General features: G+C 37.7%; 1 protein-coding gene across 1 annotated transcript; it reads left to right on the top strand.

Annotated features, from left to right (window-relative positions):
* The first annotated feature begins 376 nt into the window (after nt 1–376).
* On the top strand, nt 377–16,228 carry si:ch211-220i18.4. Its single transcript, XM_021469902.3, has 12 exons — nt 377–421; nt 5,398–5,501; nt 5,600–5,708; nt 9,558–9,645; nt 9,732–9,819; nt 10,281–10,387; nt 10,480–10,639; nt 12,616–12,698; nt 12,816–12,923; nt 15,493–15,562; nt 15,643–15,735; nt 15,893–16,228. Exons 2-12 carry the CDS (start codon nt 5,411–5,413, stop codon nt 16,075–16,077), a joined length of 1,182 nt encoding a protein of 393 aa, XP_021325577.2. The 5' UTR covers nt 377–421; nt 5,398–5,410; the 3' UTR covers nt 16,078–16,228.
* The last annotated feature ends 2,163 nt before the right edge of the window (nt 16,229–18,391 follow it).

Raw genomic sequence — 18,391 nt, 5'->3', positions numbered from 1 at the left:
TAGATGTCGACATAATGTGTGAGTATAATGTTTTTCATTCCATTCCAAATATTTCCTGGCCAAAAATAGACAACCCCACCCCCCAGTGTTTACACTTTAAATGATTACCACTGTACTGTGTAATGTAATGTATGGTTTAAAATCGTGATTTTATTATATCTGATTGTTCCATCATCAGCCACTTCTCATTGATGTCTGTGTGCTTTAAAATGCTTCTGTTTCAACTCTGCAATTTGTTTTACTTAAGCTTCATTTTAAAATGATCAGCGCAGCCACCTGTTTCCTCAGAATATCCCTCAACCCTGAGAGGGAGAGAGAGGGGGGAGGGGGGGTGTAGAGCAGACCCCATCATAAAGCCAGGAGGAGCATCTACTGCAGAGTTAGAAAGAAACCCTGCAAACAAACACAATCTGCTCCTAAAGTGAGTAAAGTTCACTTTTTTTCCTGCTTTTTTTTTTTTTACCATCGCATGCTTTTTCTGGATATATTTTTTGTAAGGGTCTGTATAAAAATATTTTAAATCTCTCTTTATGTTTGGTTGTTGTATGTACACTGTAAAAACTTGTTTGATCAACTGAAAATTGTAAGGCAACTTGCCGCAGACATTTATTGAGTTGACTCGACTTTCAACCCAAGTACTACACTTGGCTTGATTGAACATGAGTAAACTAAAATATGTCCTGAATCTGGTTGCCTTAAAAATTTAAGTTGAGTCCACTTTTTTTACAGTATAGTTCTGAGGTGTTCAGTTTGTGGCCTGTTGTAGCCATGCAGTAAATCTCATTCATTTTAATGAAAAAAATTATCTGAAAGAGTTCAACTGAAAAGAAATGGCTTTGCTTCTAACACGGATACTGTACTGGCAGGTTAGCATTGGTTTTCTAACCAAAACGTCTGCTTTATATTTAGATGAGAGTTATTTTGTTTTATATATAGTTTGTGTTTTATATTAGTCAGGCGTTTCAGATGATGGTTGGTCCATAGCAGTGGTTCTTATGTAATAAATTGGATCATTTTAAAACTTAATTTTAGTGCTGGTTTAAGTACATAATGGCAGATTTAACAATAAAATTTCTGTACTATCAATAGATAAATGATGCTATTTTCCTACCTAATTAGTATAATAATATAATTAATTAATATGCCTCAATAATATGCCTCTAATATACTTTAATAACCATTAATTTGTATAATATAATATAATATAATATAATATAATATAATATAATATAATATAATATAATATAATATAATATAATATAATATAATATAATATAATATAATATAATATATTCATTCATTTATTTTCTTGTCAGCTTAGTCCCTTTATTAATCCGTGGTCGCCACAGCGGAATGAACCGCCAACTTATCCAGCAAGTTTTTACGCAGCGGATGCCCTTCCAGTCGCAACCCATCTCATCCACACACACACTCATACACTACGGACAATTTAGCCTACCCAATTCACCTGTACCACATGTCTTTGGACTGTGGGGGAAACAGGAGCACCCACGCGAAGGCAGGGAAAACATGCAAACTCAACACAGAAACACCAACTGAGCCGAGGTTTGAACCAGCGACCCAGCAACCTTCTTGCTGTGAGGCAACAGCCCTACCTACTGTGCCACTGCCTCGCCATAATATAATATAATATAATATAATATAATATAATATAATATAATATAATATAATATAATATAATATAATATAATATAATATAATATTAATTTATTCATTTTCTTTTCGGCTTAGTCACTTTATTAATCTGGGATCGCCACAGCGGAATGAACCGCCAACTTATCCAGTATGTGTTTTTACGCAGCGGATACCCTTCCAGCTGCAATCTATTCCTGGAAAACATCCATACACACTTATTCACACTCATACACTATATGAACAATTTAGCTTGCCCAATTTACCTGTACTGCATGTCTTAAGACTGTGGGGGGAAACCGGAGCACCTAGAGGAAACCCACGCAAACGCAGGGAGAACATGCAAACTCCACACAGAATCGCCAACTGACCCAGCCGAGGCTCGAACCAGCGACCTTCTTGCTGTGAGGTGACAACACTACCTAATATATGGCCTTTATATTGGTGATTTTCTAGCTTAGCAAGTGTGTGAGCTGCTTATGACAAAAAGTTTGTAGATTATTTTTCTTTTGGCTGGGAGAAGCTCAAAGATGACAATAACTACATTATATGCTATGTGCAAGATAATTATAAAAATATATAGCTCTAGCATTTAACAAAGGAGAGCTTCCAGAATCTCTCTCTGTTCAGTGCTGGACTCGGCTAAAAACTCCTCCAACCATAATAGCAGGAGCTATGGATTGTGAGCCACAACCTGTATTTTTATTTGATCTATTACATGCATCTTTACTAGCGTTAACGGTATGTTGTAGCGAGGACATAAACAAGCATGTAATAAATTAAAATGCTGTTTGGCACCGCAAACAATTTAGGTACGAATTCATATTTATCAGTCAAACCGCTGTAAACACCCACAATCTTCACTGGCGATGCATTGTCTTTCTATGCGGTGGCTTTCTAAAGCCTAAACAACAAACTCGCAATAAATATGTGACCATTTCACACTACCTTAACGTGCTTATGCTGAATATATATAAAAGACACTTGTTAGATTTTATTTTAGAGAGCAGGCGTACGGTTTAGCTGTGTGCTCTTCATTTTCTGCCTGATTCAGACACAAACTGATACGCCTAACCGCTACTCTGACTGACTAATTACACAGCGCAAAAGCGCATGCTTGTAGAGGCGTGATGTTTTTCCTGGTGACGTGGAGCTGATCCACGAATCAAAGCACATTATGTTAGCTGGCCAATCAGAGCCTCTTGAGATCGGGTCTTTTAAAGGAACTAGGAAATATGACAGTTGTTTTGATGTTAGCTAAATAGCAGTGTATAATAAAAGTAAGATCAATGAAAAAAATAACGGGATTTTCTACAAATGAAGCATGAGCACACACTGCTTTAAATCTTATAAACACAACCAAGCCTTAAAATGACAGTCTGGACAACTCCTTTGAGAGAGTTGGGAATGATTATAAGTACAACATTCATATAATATCACACACTATGTCGCTTCATTGTATGTCTTATTAAAGGATCAGTCAAGCTAAAACCAAACAGTTTGGCCGTGGGAATACGTCCCTGGTGTTGGCATCTGAAGTCCTGTGTGACAGGCAAAAAGTGTCATGATATTTTTAGGTCATGGTTGAGATCCTGCTGTAAACTCCCACAGCAGCGGGTGTTGAGATCTAAATGTGGGTCTGGCTTATCTGACCCTTGGTGAGCCAAATGTGTCAGGATAGAAGAGCTCTACTTCCAACTCAACTGAATGTTGTCTAAAAATAGTCAACACAGATTTAGCCTTTTGTATGCTCCGTGACATCAGCAACTTGTTTCGATATATATAATATTTGGGTGTTTGCTGCTTACCCTTTTCTTTTTTTTTACTTGTATTTTTTTAGCTTTGTTTTCATTTTATTTTATTCACAGCAACTATTTAATTCAGGGATGTCCAAGCTTGGTCCTGGAGGTTCCGGTGTCCTGCTGAGTTTAGCTCCAACTTGCTTCAACAAACCTGCCTGGAAGTTTCTAGTATATCTGGAAAGAGCTTGATTAGCTGGTTCAGGTGTGGTTAATTGGGGTTGGAGCTAAAATATGTAGGACACCGGCCCTCCAGGATTGAGTTTGGACACCCCTGATTTAGATGTTGTGCTATTTGGTGACCATCGTTCCTCTGTTTATTTTAAATGTGAATTATTGTGTTTATATTGTTGTCCAGCAATCAACAATTTCGTAGTTGTATTGGTTTTATTTTGTTCACAGCTAATATTATTATTTCCTTTGTATTATCGCTCATTGTTTTGTTTATTTGAATGTTTGCTTGTTCGTTTGTTTTGGTTTTGGTTTTATTTGGTATTTGGTTGTGATTTGAATTGTTCATGTGTAATATTTTGCTATTATCCCTCCTTTTGCTTTCCTTTGTTTGAATACAAAATCTTTATTTTTCTGTCTTTTTAGATTTCTGCTGCTTTGTTTTGTTCAGCACTAATACTTTTTCTTTACATTTCTATGCAACAGAGGCTTATTCTGAAAATGTAGCCCTATATACATTTCTGGAGATCGCGAATAATGTAGGCAGACGTACATATGGCTGCATTTTGTCTTTAAAACAAACACTACGGAGCGGCATGATGTCGTTCCTTTTCACGCTTACCTCTGTATAGACGGCTTTTCCGCTGTTACTAGTTTGTCTGGTGGCTCGTTGCGTATGTCGGTGAACTTGAGACACAGAGAGGAGTTGACCACGATGATGGGGTTTTAGTTCAGCAAAGAACGGTTCCTGAATGCAGGTGTCACTGACTCGGTCAGTCATTCCCCTCGCTATCCAGCAGAGGCCACCATCACCGGACTTCTAAGCATTACGTCATCCACTTAAACTAATAACCCCACACACCTGCAGCTCATCCCATTAACGACCCACGCTCACACATATTTGCGAAGTCTTGTTCTGCCCTGTCTGACATTACTGAGCGTTATCTCCTGGCCTGATTCCCTGTGTATTACCTGGACTGTTACTGACCTTGTGTTGCCTTCTGCCTGCCCCAAACCTTGCTTGATATCTCAACTCTGAACCACACCGTCTGCCACTGATCCATGCCTGCTATATTACTCCTTGACAGCCAGCCGCCAGCCCTTAGACCCATACTGAATGCTATTGATGTGAGTTTGCACGTAAGTGCGTATTGTATGATTGTGTTTGAACTGTGTTTAATAAATATACTGCAAATGGATCCGTCCATGTCCGGCTCCTCGTTACAGCAGGTAAAACAAAACAAAAACAAAAGGCAAAAATAAAATAAACAAGTAAATAATGGTGAGATTTTAAAAAAATGTAAAAGGTGGTAAAATTGGGTGGCCACGAGGGCTTTATTTTACTGGATTGCTTTTGAAAACACTATCGGTTGGGTTTAGGGTTTTAGTCACTCTGTCAGTAGATCAGGAAACAGCGACCTCTGATGGATTTACGGGAGAAGAGTAGTTGTGAATGCCACAAGAGAAACTTAAGATCTGAAAAAGCGTACTCGGCGGCCTCTGGTGGATTCGCAAGAAGAAAAACTGCTAAAAAAACATCGCTCAAGGGACATATTTGGCGCTATCCAGAAATGTATACAGGGTTGCTTGTTTCAATGTAAATAGTCAAATATATATATATATATATATATATATATATATATATATATATATATATATATATATATATATATATATCAGGCTCAAACCAAACAGAGTTTAACTGGGAATATGTCTCACAGTGAATTGTAAAATGTCACATCTAAAACAGTTTGTGTGTTGTGTTCTAATCCAGATCTCATGTAGTAATGGACTCTAAGCTGAAATCACTCAGACATTATGAACATCTTGAACCTGATCTTGCAGAGGAATTTGAAGATCCAAGAGATTACTGCTATGGCAAGTCTTGCACATGAACACACGAGAGCCACATAAAATATCATCATTCACATTGTTAACAAATTAAGTTTATCTTACACTGACTTGTGTGTCTATAGGTGGATATCACCCAGTCCAGGTTGGAGACATCTTTAATAAGAGATACAAGGTTTTATCAAAGCTGGGTTGGGGTTATTTCTCTACAGTGTGGCTCTGCGTTGACCTCAGGTACTGAAATTTAGAATTTACACCCCACAGCATTTACACTCACTAACCACTTTGTTAGGTATGCCAGTACCAGACTGGATTCCATTTTGCTCACAGAACTTACTTTATTCTTTGTGAGAGAATCTACACAGTGCTGTAAACATTCTTCAGATATTGTTATGACTTATTGTGTGTATGGTCATAAGAAAAAGGACAGGGAAAAGTCAGAAAAAATAAATACTCAGGAAGACTGTGGAGTCTGAACCAGGGGTTCTCAGCTGGTTTAGCCACAGGACCCACATTTTTACATGGTCATCAAGCCACGACCCAAAGTTTTAGGAACTATAATACAATTTTAGGACTTATAATTAAATTGTATTTCTTTAAGACAAGCAGTGGCCGATAAATCATAAGAAATTCACCAAGACTTACAAATAAACAATAATTTATTGCTGTCATTGAACAAAATGTATCAAGTTATCGAAACATTACAAAGTAAAAACGACAAATACTGTAAACAGTGGTTAGGGTAAGGAAAGGTTCAGTTACCATGAAATAAACTGAACTGTTAATAAAACATGTTGTCTGGTTTCTAAATGTTGTTTTAATTTAGAAGGTTTTGTGCTCTCTTGTGAAAGCACCTCGTTATTTATGACACACTGAGGCGTTAAGTCTATTTTGTCGTCAAAATGTGTAAATCCAACATGAAATTTCACATGTCAAATAGTAGGGTTGTGGTGCAGGCATTTCAAAATAAAAGTCAAAAGTAAAAAATTAAACTTTTGTTGTTTTTTTGACCACACACCCACTGAAAATGTTGCCTCGACCTGGTCTAAACCATGCTCAAATGGTAGCAATGGACCCAAAATGTTTCAGGATATGGCCCTTCCCACAGTGTTGCACCACCAACAGCCTGAATTGTTGATATAACTCAGGATGGATCCATGCTTTCATGTTGTTTACATCAAATTGAGACCCATTCAGCGTTTCAACATGAAGAGGCAATAAAATACATGAAGTGCTAGTTATTTAAAGAAATCTTTGCTCACAGAGTTGCTACTTACTAGACATTTTGTCTTCATGGTGGCTTGAGAAAGACAACCTTCTGTTAACCACCAAACTAACTCCAAACCTCCAAACTATGCTGAATTAAGTTGCTAATATTGCTAATATCTTTTCTAACTGATGCGATTTACAGTTTTCCGAAAACTGAGCTGGAAAATTTCCATTGACTTAACATTGGACCAATCTTTCTGACTTCATAACTTTGCACCAGACTGCGATACAAACTTAAAGGGGTGGTCCACTACGATATCATATTTTAAATTTTAGTTGATGTGTAATGTAGCTGTGTGAACATTAACAGCATCTCTGAATGTAAAATGCTCAAAGTTCAATACAAAGGGAGATCTTGGTTTTTACAAAGTTAGCTTAGCAAAGCCTACAATGAACGCATTTTGGGGACTACAAAAAATACCTCCGCCCCCTGTGAAATCACAAAGGTTTGTTTACCACGCACACACACTGCACAGCTAAGGGCCATGGCTAGAGGCGCTGTAACGTTACTGCAGAGGAAGAAATGCCATCCTGCTATTTCCACAGAGCTTCTCTGTTTCTTGGGCTTCCAAATGACAAGATCCAAACACAGAAGTGCTTACAGTTCAGTATTAATTATGTTCCGGAGAACTATAAAATACATAGCAAGCATGATTTGACAAAAAACAGCTTCCAGAATCTAACGTTACAAGGAGACATTATGAACTCTGAGCCATGACCTGTAAGTGTTTTTATTTGTTAAAATTGATCATGACATGTACAGTGTCAAGTCTTAACGGTATGTTGTAACAAAGATGTAAACAACTGCAAATAATGTTCAACACCGCTAACGATTTAGCTTCAAATCCATATTTATCAGTCAAATTGCTTTTTTTTTACATCTCAGACAATGAAGTCGCACAAGTTATGTGTACAATTCATGTTACTTACACAGGTATATTCCGGATATGTATGAAAGAGATTGTGTAACGCACCACAGAAAATAACTTAATCCGAGCATGAGAGAAAAAAAAAATTAAACATCGGTCCCGTGCACATGCGCTTTTTATGTTACAGATAGTTTATGGTTACACACGCACAAACACACACACACACTCTCTCTTAAAGGAGCCGCATCCCATTTTCACTCATTACAGACACTTGTTGACTGACTGACTGTGTAAGCGCGTGTGCTTGTACGGGCGTGACGTGGAGCCGATCCACGAATCGCAGCACATTATGACGATGAATCGTTTTCATGTTAGCTGAGTAGCTGTACATAATCAAAGTGAGATTTATGAAAAAATAACATGATTTCCTTCAAGTGAAACATGAGCACACATTGCTTTGCATCTAACACAACCAAGCCTTAACATTACATTCTGGGTCACCCCTTTAAGGTCAGGCTCATTTAACTCAGACTACCAATCTGCCAATCACTGATGACCTTTCAACTTACTAGCCAAACCCTAGCAACCACTTACGGCACCCTATCAACTGTCCCATAGACTTCCCTTATAAAAACTACCATTCTTTACATTGGACACACTAACAATATACTAATTCATTCTAACAACACACTAATCTTACTAGCAAAATGCTAATTCATACTATAAACATACAGTCAACATGCTAATTCATACTAAATTATGCTAGCAACATGCTAGTTTACACTAGAAACATGCTAGCAACGTTAATTCATATTAGAACCATGCTAACAACATGCTAATTTATGCTAGAAACATGCTAGATGCTAATTCATACTAAAGCCATGCTAATTTATGTTATTAACTGCCTAGCAGCTACTCAAAACACCTTAGCAACCAACTAGCAACGCCTTAGCAACTGCCTAACAACTACTTAGAAAACACTAACAACCACCTAGCAATGTCTTAGCAATTACCCAGAAAACCCTAGCAACCGCCTAGCAACACATTAGCAACCACTGAGAACACCCAGCAACACCTTAGCAACCACCTAGCAACATCTTTACAACTACCTGAAACCCCCTACCAACACCTTAGCAACCACCTAGCAGCCACTCAGAACACTTTAGCAACCACCTCGCAACACCTTAACAACCAGTCAAAACACCCTAGCAACGCCTTAGCAACCGCCTAGCAACCATTCAAAACAGCCTAGCAGCCACTATAGCAACACCTTCGCAACCAGTCAGAACCCCCTGTCGTCAGCGCAATAGCCTAGTGGTTAGCGCACTGATGGTGCAGTAGGGCGTTCGAATCCTGGCTCAAAGATATTTTTCCATCCCTACCACCCCCCCCCCCCCTCTCTCTCTCCCACTTTGTTTCCTGTTTGAAACACTGTCCTTTTAAAAAAAAAAGAATGCCCCGTCAACAGCCTAGCAAGAAACATGTCAATGCATAGAAACAGGGCTACCTATATTTAGTTAACTATTTCAAACCTCTTAAACTTCAGTTATTTAAACTTAAAACTATTTAAAATTTCCGTATAGGCTTTCCTCAAGCCACTATAAAGTTTGTGTACAAACTTTACTTTTCTAGTTTTAAGATTGTTGAAGTAAATAAAAAAAAATAAAAAAGAAAAAAACAGTCCAACCCATTTGGCACCAACAGCCAGGTCACTTAAATCATGCTTCTTTTCAATTTGATGCTCAGTTTGAACTCCAGTTGATGGTACCTACCATTATCTACCATATGCCTAATTGCATTGAGTTGCTGCCATCTGATTGGCTGATTACATATTTGCATTAAAGAGCAGCTGAACAGCTAATAGATTGGTCAGTGAGTGTTTAGCAATATTTACCACTACTGAAGCATGTGAGCATGTATCAAGTTACTGTCTGTGGTTTTGCAGGTCCGGCAGGCATGTGGCAGTAAAGGTGTTGAAGAGCGGAGCTGGATTCACTCAGGCTGGCCAAGATGAACTCACATTACTGCGATGTGTGAGTGCGTCTTACACTCTCTTTCCCTCTTTCTTTCTTTCTTTCTGTTGTGTGCGTGGGTATCAACACTTTTTCTGTATCTCCAGGCCAGTGGTCCCACAGCCCGTAACCCACTTAAAGGACGTATAGTACAGTTACTGGATGAGTTTAAGTTAGCTGGTGTAAACGGGATCCGTATCCTTTTATAATATCATGTAGCAATGCTGGATTTGAAATAATATTTATCACACCTTTAGATTGTAAATCCTGTCCTCGCTCATACTTTTTAAACACTCATGCATTTAACTACTAGACAGTAACAGTATCATTTTTGAAGGAAAAAATTATTTTGGTGTAAATGAATGTTTAATTTAAGTTTTTAGTTAAAAATGTGTCACTTTAAAAGTCCTGTAAACTGGCAAATGTTAAAATAAAGGTCAGAATTGTGAGATAAAACGAAACAACCTTTCTTATTTTTATTATGTTGCAGAAACACTTTATAAAGTGCAAAATTTGTAAGTGAATAAATACATTGACATTTCATGCTCTTTGTTTAAAACCATGGGTGTTACATGAATTCATCATTTCAGATCTGTTATGTTGGCAATTTCAGCTACACTTTCTGAGTTATTAGTTGATTCTTGACCGCAATGTAGATATTTGTTTGGTGTTGGAGCTGCTGGGGCCAGACCTGCGTTGTTGGCAGATGTGTTTCGGTAATCCAGGTCTGTCTCTCTCCTGTGTCAAACACGTCATCACTCAGGTGAGATGCATTTTTATCATTTCATTTACATTTTATGTCTTTAAAAAGACCATGTAAACCTTTATAACACCTGAAAAGTGTTTGTGTTTCAGGTACTGGAGGGTCTGGAGTATCTGCACAGCCACTGTAAGATCATTCACACAGACATCAAGCCTGAGAACATACTGCTGTGTTTCACACCTCATCCACCAGGAGGAGATATACACACATATTCCTCTTCAGCCATTAGAAACACAGTACTCAAGGCTCCTGGTGAGAAAATCAGTAAATGTGAATTCAGTAAATCACTAGAGTTAAGTGTATTTAGTTACAAAGTAAATAGTTAATGTAATTAAATTAATTTTATTTTTAGATCATTTAATTACAGTTTCTTATAATGTATTTGCCTTTAATATTATTTACCATACCTGTATATAGCAATATAGTTTAAATATATTTTGCGGAACAATGCTATTTTTCAACTAAAGGGGACTAAATTTGTCTGAAAATTGCACAAGCTTGATAAACAGCAAATTCAGCCAGATATACACTCATCTGCCACTTTACTAGGTACACCTTACTAGTACCGGGTTGGACCCCTTTTTGCCTTAACTGTCTTAATCCTTCATGGCATCGATTTAACAAGGTACTGGAAATATTCTTCAGAGATTTTGGTCCATATTGACACAATAGCATCACGCAGTTGCTGCAGGCTTGTTGACTGCACATCCATGATGCAAATCTCCCGTTCCACCACATCCCAAGGGTGCTCTATTGGATTAAGGTCTGTTGACTGTGGAGGCCATTTGAGTACAGTGAACTCAAGAAACCTTTCTGTGATGATTCACGCTTTATAACATGACACGTTATTCTGCTGGAATTAGCCATCAGAAGATGGGTACACTGTGGTCATAAACGGATGGTTAGCAAAAATACTCAGGTAGGCCGTGGCTTTGACACGATTTTCAATTGGTGTTAGCAGGCCCTAAGTGTGCCAAGAAAATATTCCCCACACCATTACACCACCACCACCACCAGCCTGAACTGTTGATACAAGGCAGAACTGATCCATGCTTTCATGTTGTTGACCCCAAATTCTGACCCTACTATCCGAATGTCACAACAGAAATCGAGAGTCATCAGCCCAGGCAACGTTTCCCAGGCAATCTTCTGTTGTTCAATTTTGGTGAGCCTGTTTAAATTGTAGCCTCAGATTCCTGTTCTTAGCTGACAGGAGTGGCACCCAGTGTGCTCTTCTGCTGCTGTAGCCCATCCGCCTCAAGATTGGACATGTTGTGCTTTTAGAGACAATAGTATCTGGATGCAGCCTTTTTGATCCAAGCTGAGATTGCATCGCTCAGCGACGCAGTGTCAGACACAATGCACTCAAATGGAGCTAGTGACATCACGGTGAGGGGTGGGGTTAGGTGAGCTGATTAAAAAGAATTGGATGCAGCCCAGATTGCACTGCACCAGGTCTGCATCCAGACCCCTCTCTTTAGAGATGCTCTTCTGCATACTTCTTCGGTTGTAACGGGTGGTAATTGGGTTACTGTTGCCTTATCAGCTCAAACCAGTCTGGCATAACTCCCTTTCATTCATTTTAATTAAGTGAGCTGTTTAAATTTACAAACATACTTTTCTATTTTTTTCCAACACAGCTCTTTTGGTTTTAATAGACAAACATATGTGAATTGTTCAATTTAAACATCGTTCCATTCTTTAGACCAACTAATGCCATAATCCATTTTTTTGAGTGTATGAAATGCTATTACTTTTAAACATTTCATGTTTTGATACTTAGCTATTAGTTAACTGATATTGTGAACTATTCTTTTTAGTATTACATTTATTTAATAGAGATAAAAGGCCCCGTTTGATTCAAATTTAAATAATTAAGTGTTAAATTTGTAGATGCATTGAGATTTGTTGGGTTTTTAAGTAGAATTTATTTAGTTAAGTAATCAAATCACTAAAATGTAATCAAATTTAATTAATTTTAAATGTATATAATAAATTTAATTTATAACACAAATTGAAGTAAATAAACTTATAGATAACTAAATTACTGATCAGACAAATTAATTAGAAAATTACATTTCATTAGTAATACATGACTTTTTTTGAGGCAACGCTTCCAATGCTAATCACAGCATCAGTGTAATAAATAAACATTTTACCATAAGCCACAAAACTTTGGTAATATCTGAAGGATTTTGGTGAAAAGGATGTCATCTACGTTCATGCAGGAGAATCGGGAAAACTTGGAACTTGGGGAAACTTGGAAGATATCACAGTGAAGATTGCAGATCTTGGCAGCTCATGTTGGGTGGTATGATACAATCAATGGATTTGCAGAACTCTTTGCTAAAACTAAAGATTACTGCATGAATATTCTCTGTTGTTAAAACCCGATTAAACACCCTGACTTCCTATCTTGTTGTTCTAGTACAAACACTTCTGTCAAGAGATCCAGACCAGACAGTATCGCTCTCTGGAGGTCCTGCTGGGCTCTGAATACGGTCCTGCAGCTGACATCTGGAGTGTGGCCTGCTTGGTGAGTCTATAGTCGTTAATGTTGTTCAACCAAATCGATTCTTTCTACTAGGATTGTGCAATGTTTATATCATTAGTGGAAATAGTGGAAATGTTGTTTTAACTATATTCAAGCTGACATAAAATCTCCTCCAGACATGCGCAAAGCAAACACGATTGCCTGGAGTTTGATACGATTCATTTGTTACGAGCCGCTCATTTAAGGTGCGACATAAAAAGATAGATCAACCAACAAAATAGTATTAAGGCAAATTATTTAATTTAAACGAAACTAACCACACCATCCTCCCCCAACTAGCACAACTCTTATATACACATTTAAACAACCAATTCATGATTAGTGACGCAGTCATCCAAGCAGGATCTAGCACATTCTCCAATGGGGTCTGAAGATTTGGCATTATCACACCTGCCACTTCAAAAGGAGGTTCCCGAAAACACCCACAAAACAAAACCAGTGGAACAAACAGAATAAACACCAAACTAACAATAAATGATATATATTTTTCACAATAACATGAATACTCATCTCCATAAATCCCACTTCACTTTCTCCTGGGCCCTAGGAAATCAGTAAGTAAAGGCTAGAGATAAAAATCAAAGATAGACAGAAAGCAAAAACAAAAAAATGGTGAAAAAGAGAGAAAAAAACAAACCGAAGATAATATTTTTGAATGTTAAAGGGGTCTATTATGTAAAAATCCCTTGTATAATGAGTTTAAGCAAAGCTGTGCGGCAACAGTGTGTGAATATAGCCAGTATGTAATGGTAAAAGTTCATTAATTCTATTATTTATAATCACACTTTATAAAACCAATCTGAAGAAACATTTTGATTGACGTTCTCACTTTGTAAGTGTTATCAGAGAGGGAAAGCCCCGCCCATTAGTGATAATCTTTCCCTCATTAGCATAGACGGTCCTGAGTGAGAAGCAGCCATCCCAGTTTTGACTAGCTGCTATGCTGATACATAAGCATTTATAGCTGCACCCTCTTTTAAAAAGAGGGCTGGGAACACAATCTCGTTTGAATTTAAAGCGACAGTAACCAAAAATGGCACAATTTGAATCAAAGGGGGCAGTTTTAAAGAGTTGTAAAAAATTTATTGTGTGATATTTTAAGCTGAAACCTCTCAAACACACTCATAGTACTCACAGAAATCAGACACTAAGGGCATACTCGCACATGCCATCCAAACCGTGTCCAGGCCCGTTTCTTAGATCGTTTGAGAAGTGTGAGTGACCTGAAATCGGGCTCAGGCACGATTCACTTGGCCGGCCCTGTCCCGGTTGGAAGAGGTGTGCCAGAGTGTGATACACTTGGAGACGAAACTGAAGACGAGACGTGACTTTTCAGGATTGTTTCATATGGATTTATTAATCATTCTTACTATTCAATGAATGAAAACTTTCATAAAATATTAAAGACACAAACCCCTCACTGCACGACAGCTGCACCTTCAGCAAACCTCCTAATTCCTGCAGTATGAGGACTTTATGGCTGTTTATGAATGTCAAAAATGGCTGATCTGTTCTGCGATATATTTGACTGCGTGTCACCGCATCGCAAACGACAATATAACTAAATCTCCACTGTGCTGAGCGAAAGCACTTACTAAACAGCCCATCATCGATGACGTAAGTGTGCTCAGGCCCGAATGTAATGTGAGAGGGTTATGATAAGTTTCACTTTAAAGTGTAATGTTGTTACATTTTGACATGTCATTTTAATATTGGAGCAACGCGGCGGTGCAGTGGGTAGCACGATTGCCTTACAGCAAGAAGGTCGCTGGTTGCCTTACAGCAAGAAGCTCGGCTGTGTCAGTTGGCATTTCTGTGTGGAGTTTGCGTGGGTTTCCACCGGGTGATCCGGTTTCACCCACAGTCCAAAGACATGTAGGTGAATTGGGTATGCTAAAAATTGACCCTAGAGTATGTTTGTGAATGAGTGTGTATGGATGTTTCCCAGTGATGGGTTGCAGCTGGAAGGGCATTCACTGTGTAAAACATATGCTGGATAAGTTGGCGGTTCATTCCGCAGTGGTGACTCTAGATTAATAAAGGGACTAAGCTGAAAAGAAAATGAATGAATTGATTTTAATATTGGTTTATTACAGCTTTGTTTTGTTTTTCTGTTATTCTCACAGAAGCCACACATTTCATCACGTATCCTCATTCCATCATTATTGTGGTCTTTCGATCTAAAACAGAATTATAAATTATTTTTAGCTTTAACAAATTAAAGCAGTGAGACATTACTGTTACCTCATGTATGTGAAATTTCACAAAAAAATAATCAATTTCAAATCATTATCAAGTGTATCATAGCCAGTGTTACCTTTAAAAAAGAAGTGTCTAGTAATCTAGGAAGGATATCTGATAGTTCTTAAACAGATGAGGTCTTGTTAGTTTGTGGACGTGTTTGTTTTAGCGCTTTCAAAATGTGGTTAGTGTACCTTTAAAACATTTGCTGAGGTTTTACACCATGTTATAAAATATAATATATCTATTTACAGTTTTATTTTTGCTGCCTCTGTAATCATTTAATTTTTTTATATAATTTTATCAACAGGCATTTGAGCTTGCAACGGGCGATTCCTTATTTGAGCCCAAAGCAGGGCCTAATTTCTCATTAGAGGAAGGTAAACCACTTAAATATATCCTCCATGTTTTTGCTAGACGAGTGTCGATTAGCGCTGTTGACCATTTCTGTGATTCTTAGACCACCTGGCTCACATCATTGAGCTCCTGGGAAAGATCCCAGTCTCTGTGGCTCAGTGTGGAAAATATTACTACGAGTATTTCAACCGCAAGGGTGAGTAAGAGACTTGATTTCTCTGATCTAATTTAACTTGCTGTGTTTATTTTTTCTCTGATATTGAATGCAAGAGTGATTTTTGTGTTCATTGCCAAACTAAAATAAATATGTTATGCTACAACAAAAGTGTTTGTCCATGTTGATGGTTGTACAGGTGACCTGCGGCGAATCGCTGTTCTTCGACCATGGGGACTGTATGAAGTGCTGGTGGAGAAATATCACTTTCTCCTCAGAGAGGCGTCACTTTTCTCTGATTTCCTGTTGCAGATGTTGAACTACCTGCCAGAGAGGAGAGCCACAGCAGCTCAGTGTCTTAAACATCCCTGGCTGAAACTGTGATCCTTTCAGGCTTTGTAAAACTTGAAAAATGCACTCAGTGAGGTTTTCCTTTATAGGCTGTTCAGTATTTGTCAACTGTAAAGGCTTACTTTCCAAATGGGCCGTAAATAATTCAGTTAAAAACTAAAATTCAGACTCTTATTCACTTTTGTTTGGTCTAAACTTGCAAGACTTTCTCCCTGCTGAAAAAAACAGCTTAAACCAGCCTAGGCTGGTTGGCTGGTTTTAGCTGGTCGACAAGGGCTGGTTTTAGAGGGGTTTTGGCCATTTCCAGGCTGGTTTCCAGCCATTTCCAGCCTGGTCTTAGCTGGTCAGGCTGGGAGATGACCAGCTAAAACCGGCTTGACCAGCTTAGCCAGGCTGGGAGCCCAGCCAAAACCAGCTATGTCCAGCTTAAACCAGGCTGGTCAAGCTGGTTTTAGCTGGATTTAGCTGGTCATTTTCCAGCCTGACCAGCTAAGACCAGGCTGGAAACCAGCCTGGAAAGGGCCAAAACCCCTCTAAAACCAGCCTGGTCGACCAGCTAAAACCAGCCAACCAGCCTAGGCTGGTTTAAGCTGGATTTTTCAGCAGGGTACACATTCAAATGTGGCCAAAATGTTATTTTTTGGGTGAATTATTGTATCCTGTCCCTTTAAAGGGGACCTATTATGAAAAAACCACTTTTATAAGAGGTTTAAACACAGTTGTGTGGCAACAGTCTGTCAACATAGCCAGTCTCTAATGGTAAAAATTCAGTAATTCTATTTTTTTTATAATCACACTTCATGAAAACAGAAACACTTTGAAACACTTTGAATGATATTTTCCCTTTGTAGATGTCATTAGAGGGGGAATGTCCCGCTATTATTTATAATCTCTCCCCATTAGCATAAACAGCCCTGCAAGCAGCTATCCACCGTTAGAGTTTTGAATCTGTTCTCATATTATCTGTATCTCATATATAAAATATTGTGACACAGGCGTTTATAGCTCTACCTTGGTGTTTATAGCTCTACCCTGTTATAACTCTGTATCCCCTCTGTATCAAAAGAGTTTTTAAATAATTATTTGTGTTATTTTGAGCGAAAACTTCACATACACACTCTAGAAACATCAGACACTTATTTTACATCCAATAGATCCCCTTTAAAGAAGGGAATGTGGGTATTATTTTGTGTGTATTAAATATTTACACAGCACAGCTGGCATAGCAAACGCATTTCAGGAATGTGTCTATTTGTCTGGTAAATACATTCCACTCTTAAATAAGGCCTGTATTCCTCTGCATGTGTTAGAGACTAAAAAATTGATTGACCATGATGGATCCCTTCGGTTCGCTGATGCTGATTTGTGATGTAAGTAGCGTGTTGTGAATGTAGAGATAAACAATGCCATAGATAAATGTTTTATTTCTTATGACCCATCAGTATATGTTTATAATTATAACTGAAATAAAAGCTAAACATTAATTTAAAATATTGACAAAATATGTTATAAAAATATCACTTGAATTATGACATGAGCACAACCTTATTAATATTTTAATTAAAGAAATAATATATAAATAAAATAAAAGTAAAGCAACAGATTATTACAACATGATAACAAAAGAGGGTTTGTGTCTTACTTGATACCGACTGATTATATTATTACGCAACTGATGCTGCTGCTTTTATGTGCTCTCCGTCACACTATGGACTCGCACTCACGTATTTCATATAAATAAACCACTGTGGTAATCATTATACTTTGTTCTCATTCATCAAGTCATAAAGATTTCCAGAGAAGAGGTCAGGATTAATATTATGTAAATGCTGTATAGTGTTTTCCGGTATTAGGATTGGTTTGCACATTGTAATTGACAAAAATGCACAAAATATCAGTTCCCTCTTTATATTAGGGGGGTTTAACTTAAATGTAATTGCATCATAAAATAAATGTAGGCCTACTTAATGTGTTTATAATGTATTGCAGAACACTTCTCTATAATGAAAATAATTTAGCTCGGGGTTTGCTCTAAATATTCTCCTGCAAGTTTCTCTAATTTCGCTTGTTTTTTATTTGGTTTTAAAGCGTCGCACAAAATAATTCTCCTTCAGATTATGATTATGCTTTTTAAAACTACGGTCAAGATTCAGTGTCTTTCGTGTGTTTTTAATCTTGATTTCTGTCACTGTTTGCAGAGGCTTGTGAACTATAATGCGCGCAAAACAGCAGAGAATAAAGAAAAACAGTTAAAAGTTCATTTATCACACTTAGCTAGCTGTTTCCTAAAATACTTGAAGCTTAAATTCTTAAAAAACAGCATGTCAAACAGCTTGCTTTATTATTT

The sequence above is a fragment of the Danio rerio genome, chromosome 23 (assembly GCF_049306965.1).
Source record: "Danio rerio strain Tuebingen ecotype United States chromosome 23, GRCz12tu, whole genome shotgun sequence".
NCBI classification, from domain to species: Eukaryota; Metazoa; Chordata; class Actinopteri; order Cypriniformes; family Danionidae; genus Danio; species Danio rerio.
The sequence above is the reverse complement of the archived record's forward strand: the minus strand, read 5'-3'. Positions and strand labels throughout refer to the sequence as shown.

Bases quoted from the DNA above. Each gene is read 5' to 3' on its own strand.
- si:ch211-220i18.4 (XM_021469902.3), top strand. From the start codon at position 5,411: ATGGACTCTAAGCTGAAATCACTCAGACATTATGAACATCTTGAACCT. The intron at 5,709-9,557 runs GTACTGAAATTT...GTGGTTTTGCAG, and splicing joins TGGCTCTGCGTTGACCTCAG to GTCCGGCAGGCATGTGGCAG. The intron at 10,640-12,615 runs GTGAGAAAATCA...ACGTTCATGCAG, and splicing joins CACAGTACTCAAGGCTCCTG to GAGAATCGGGAAAACTTGGA.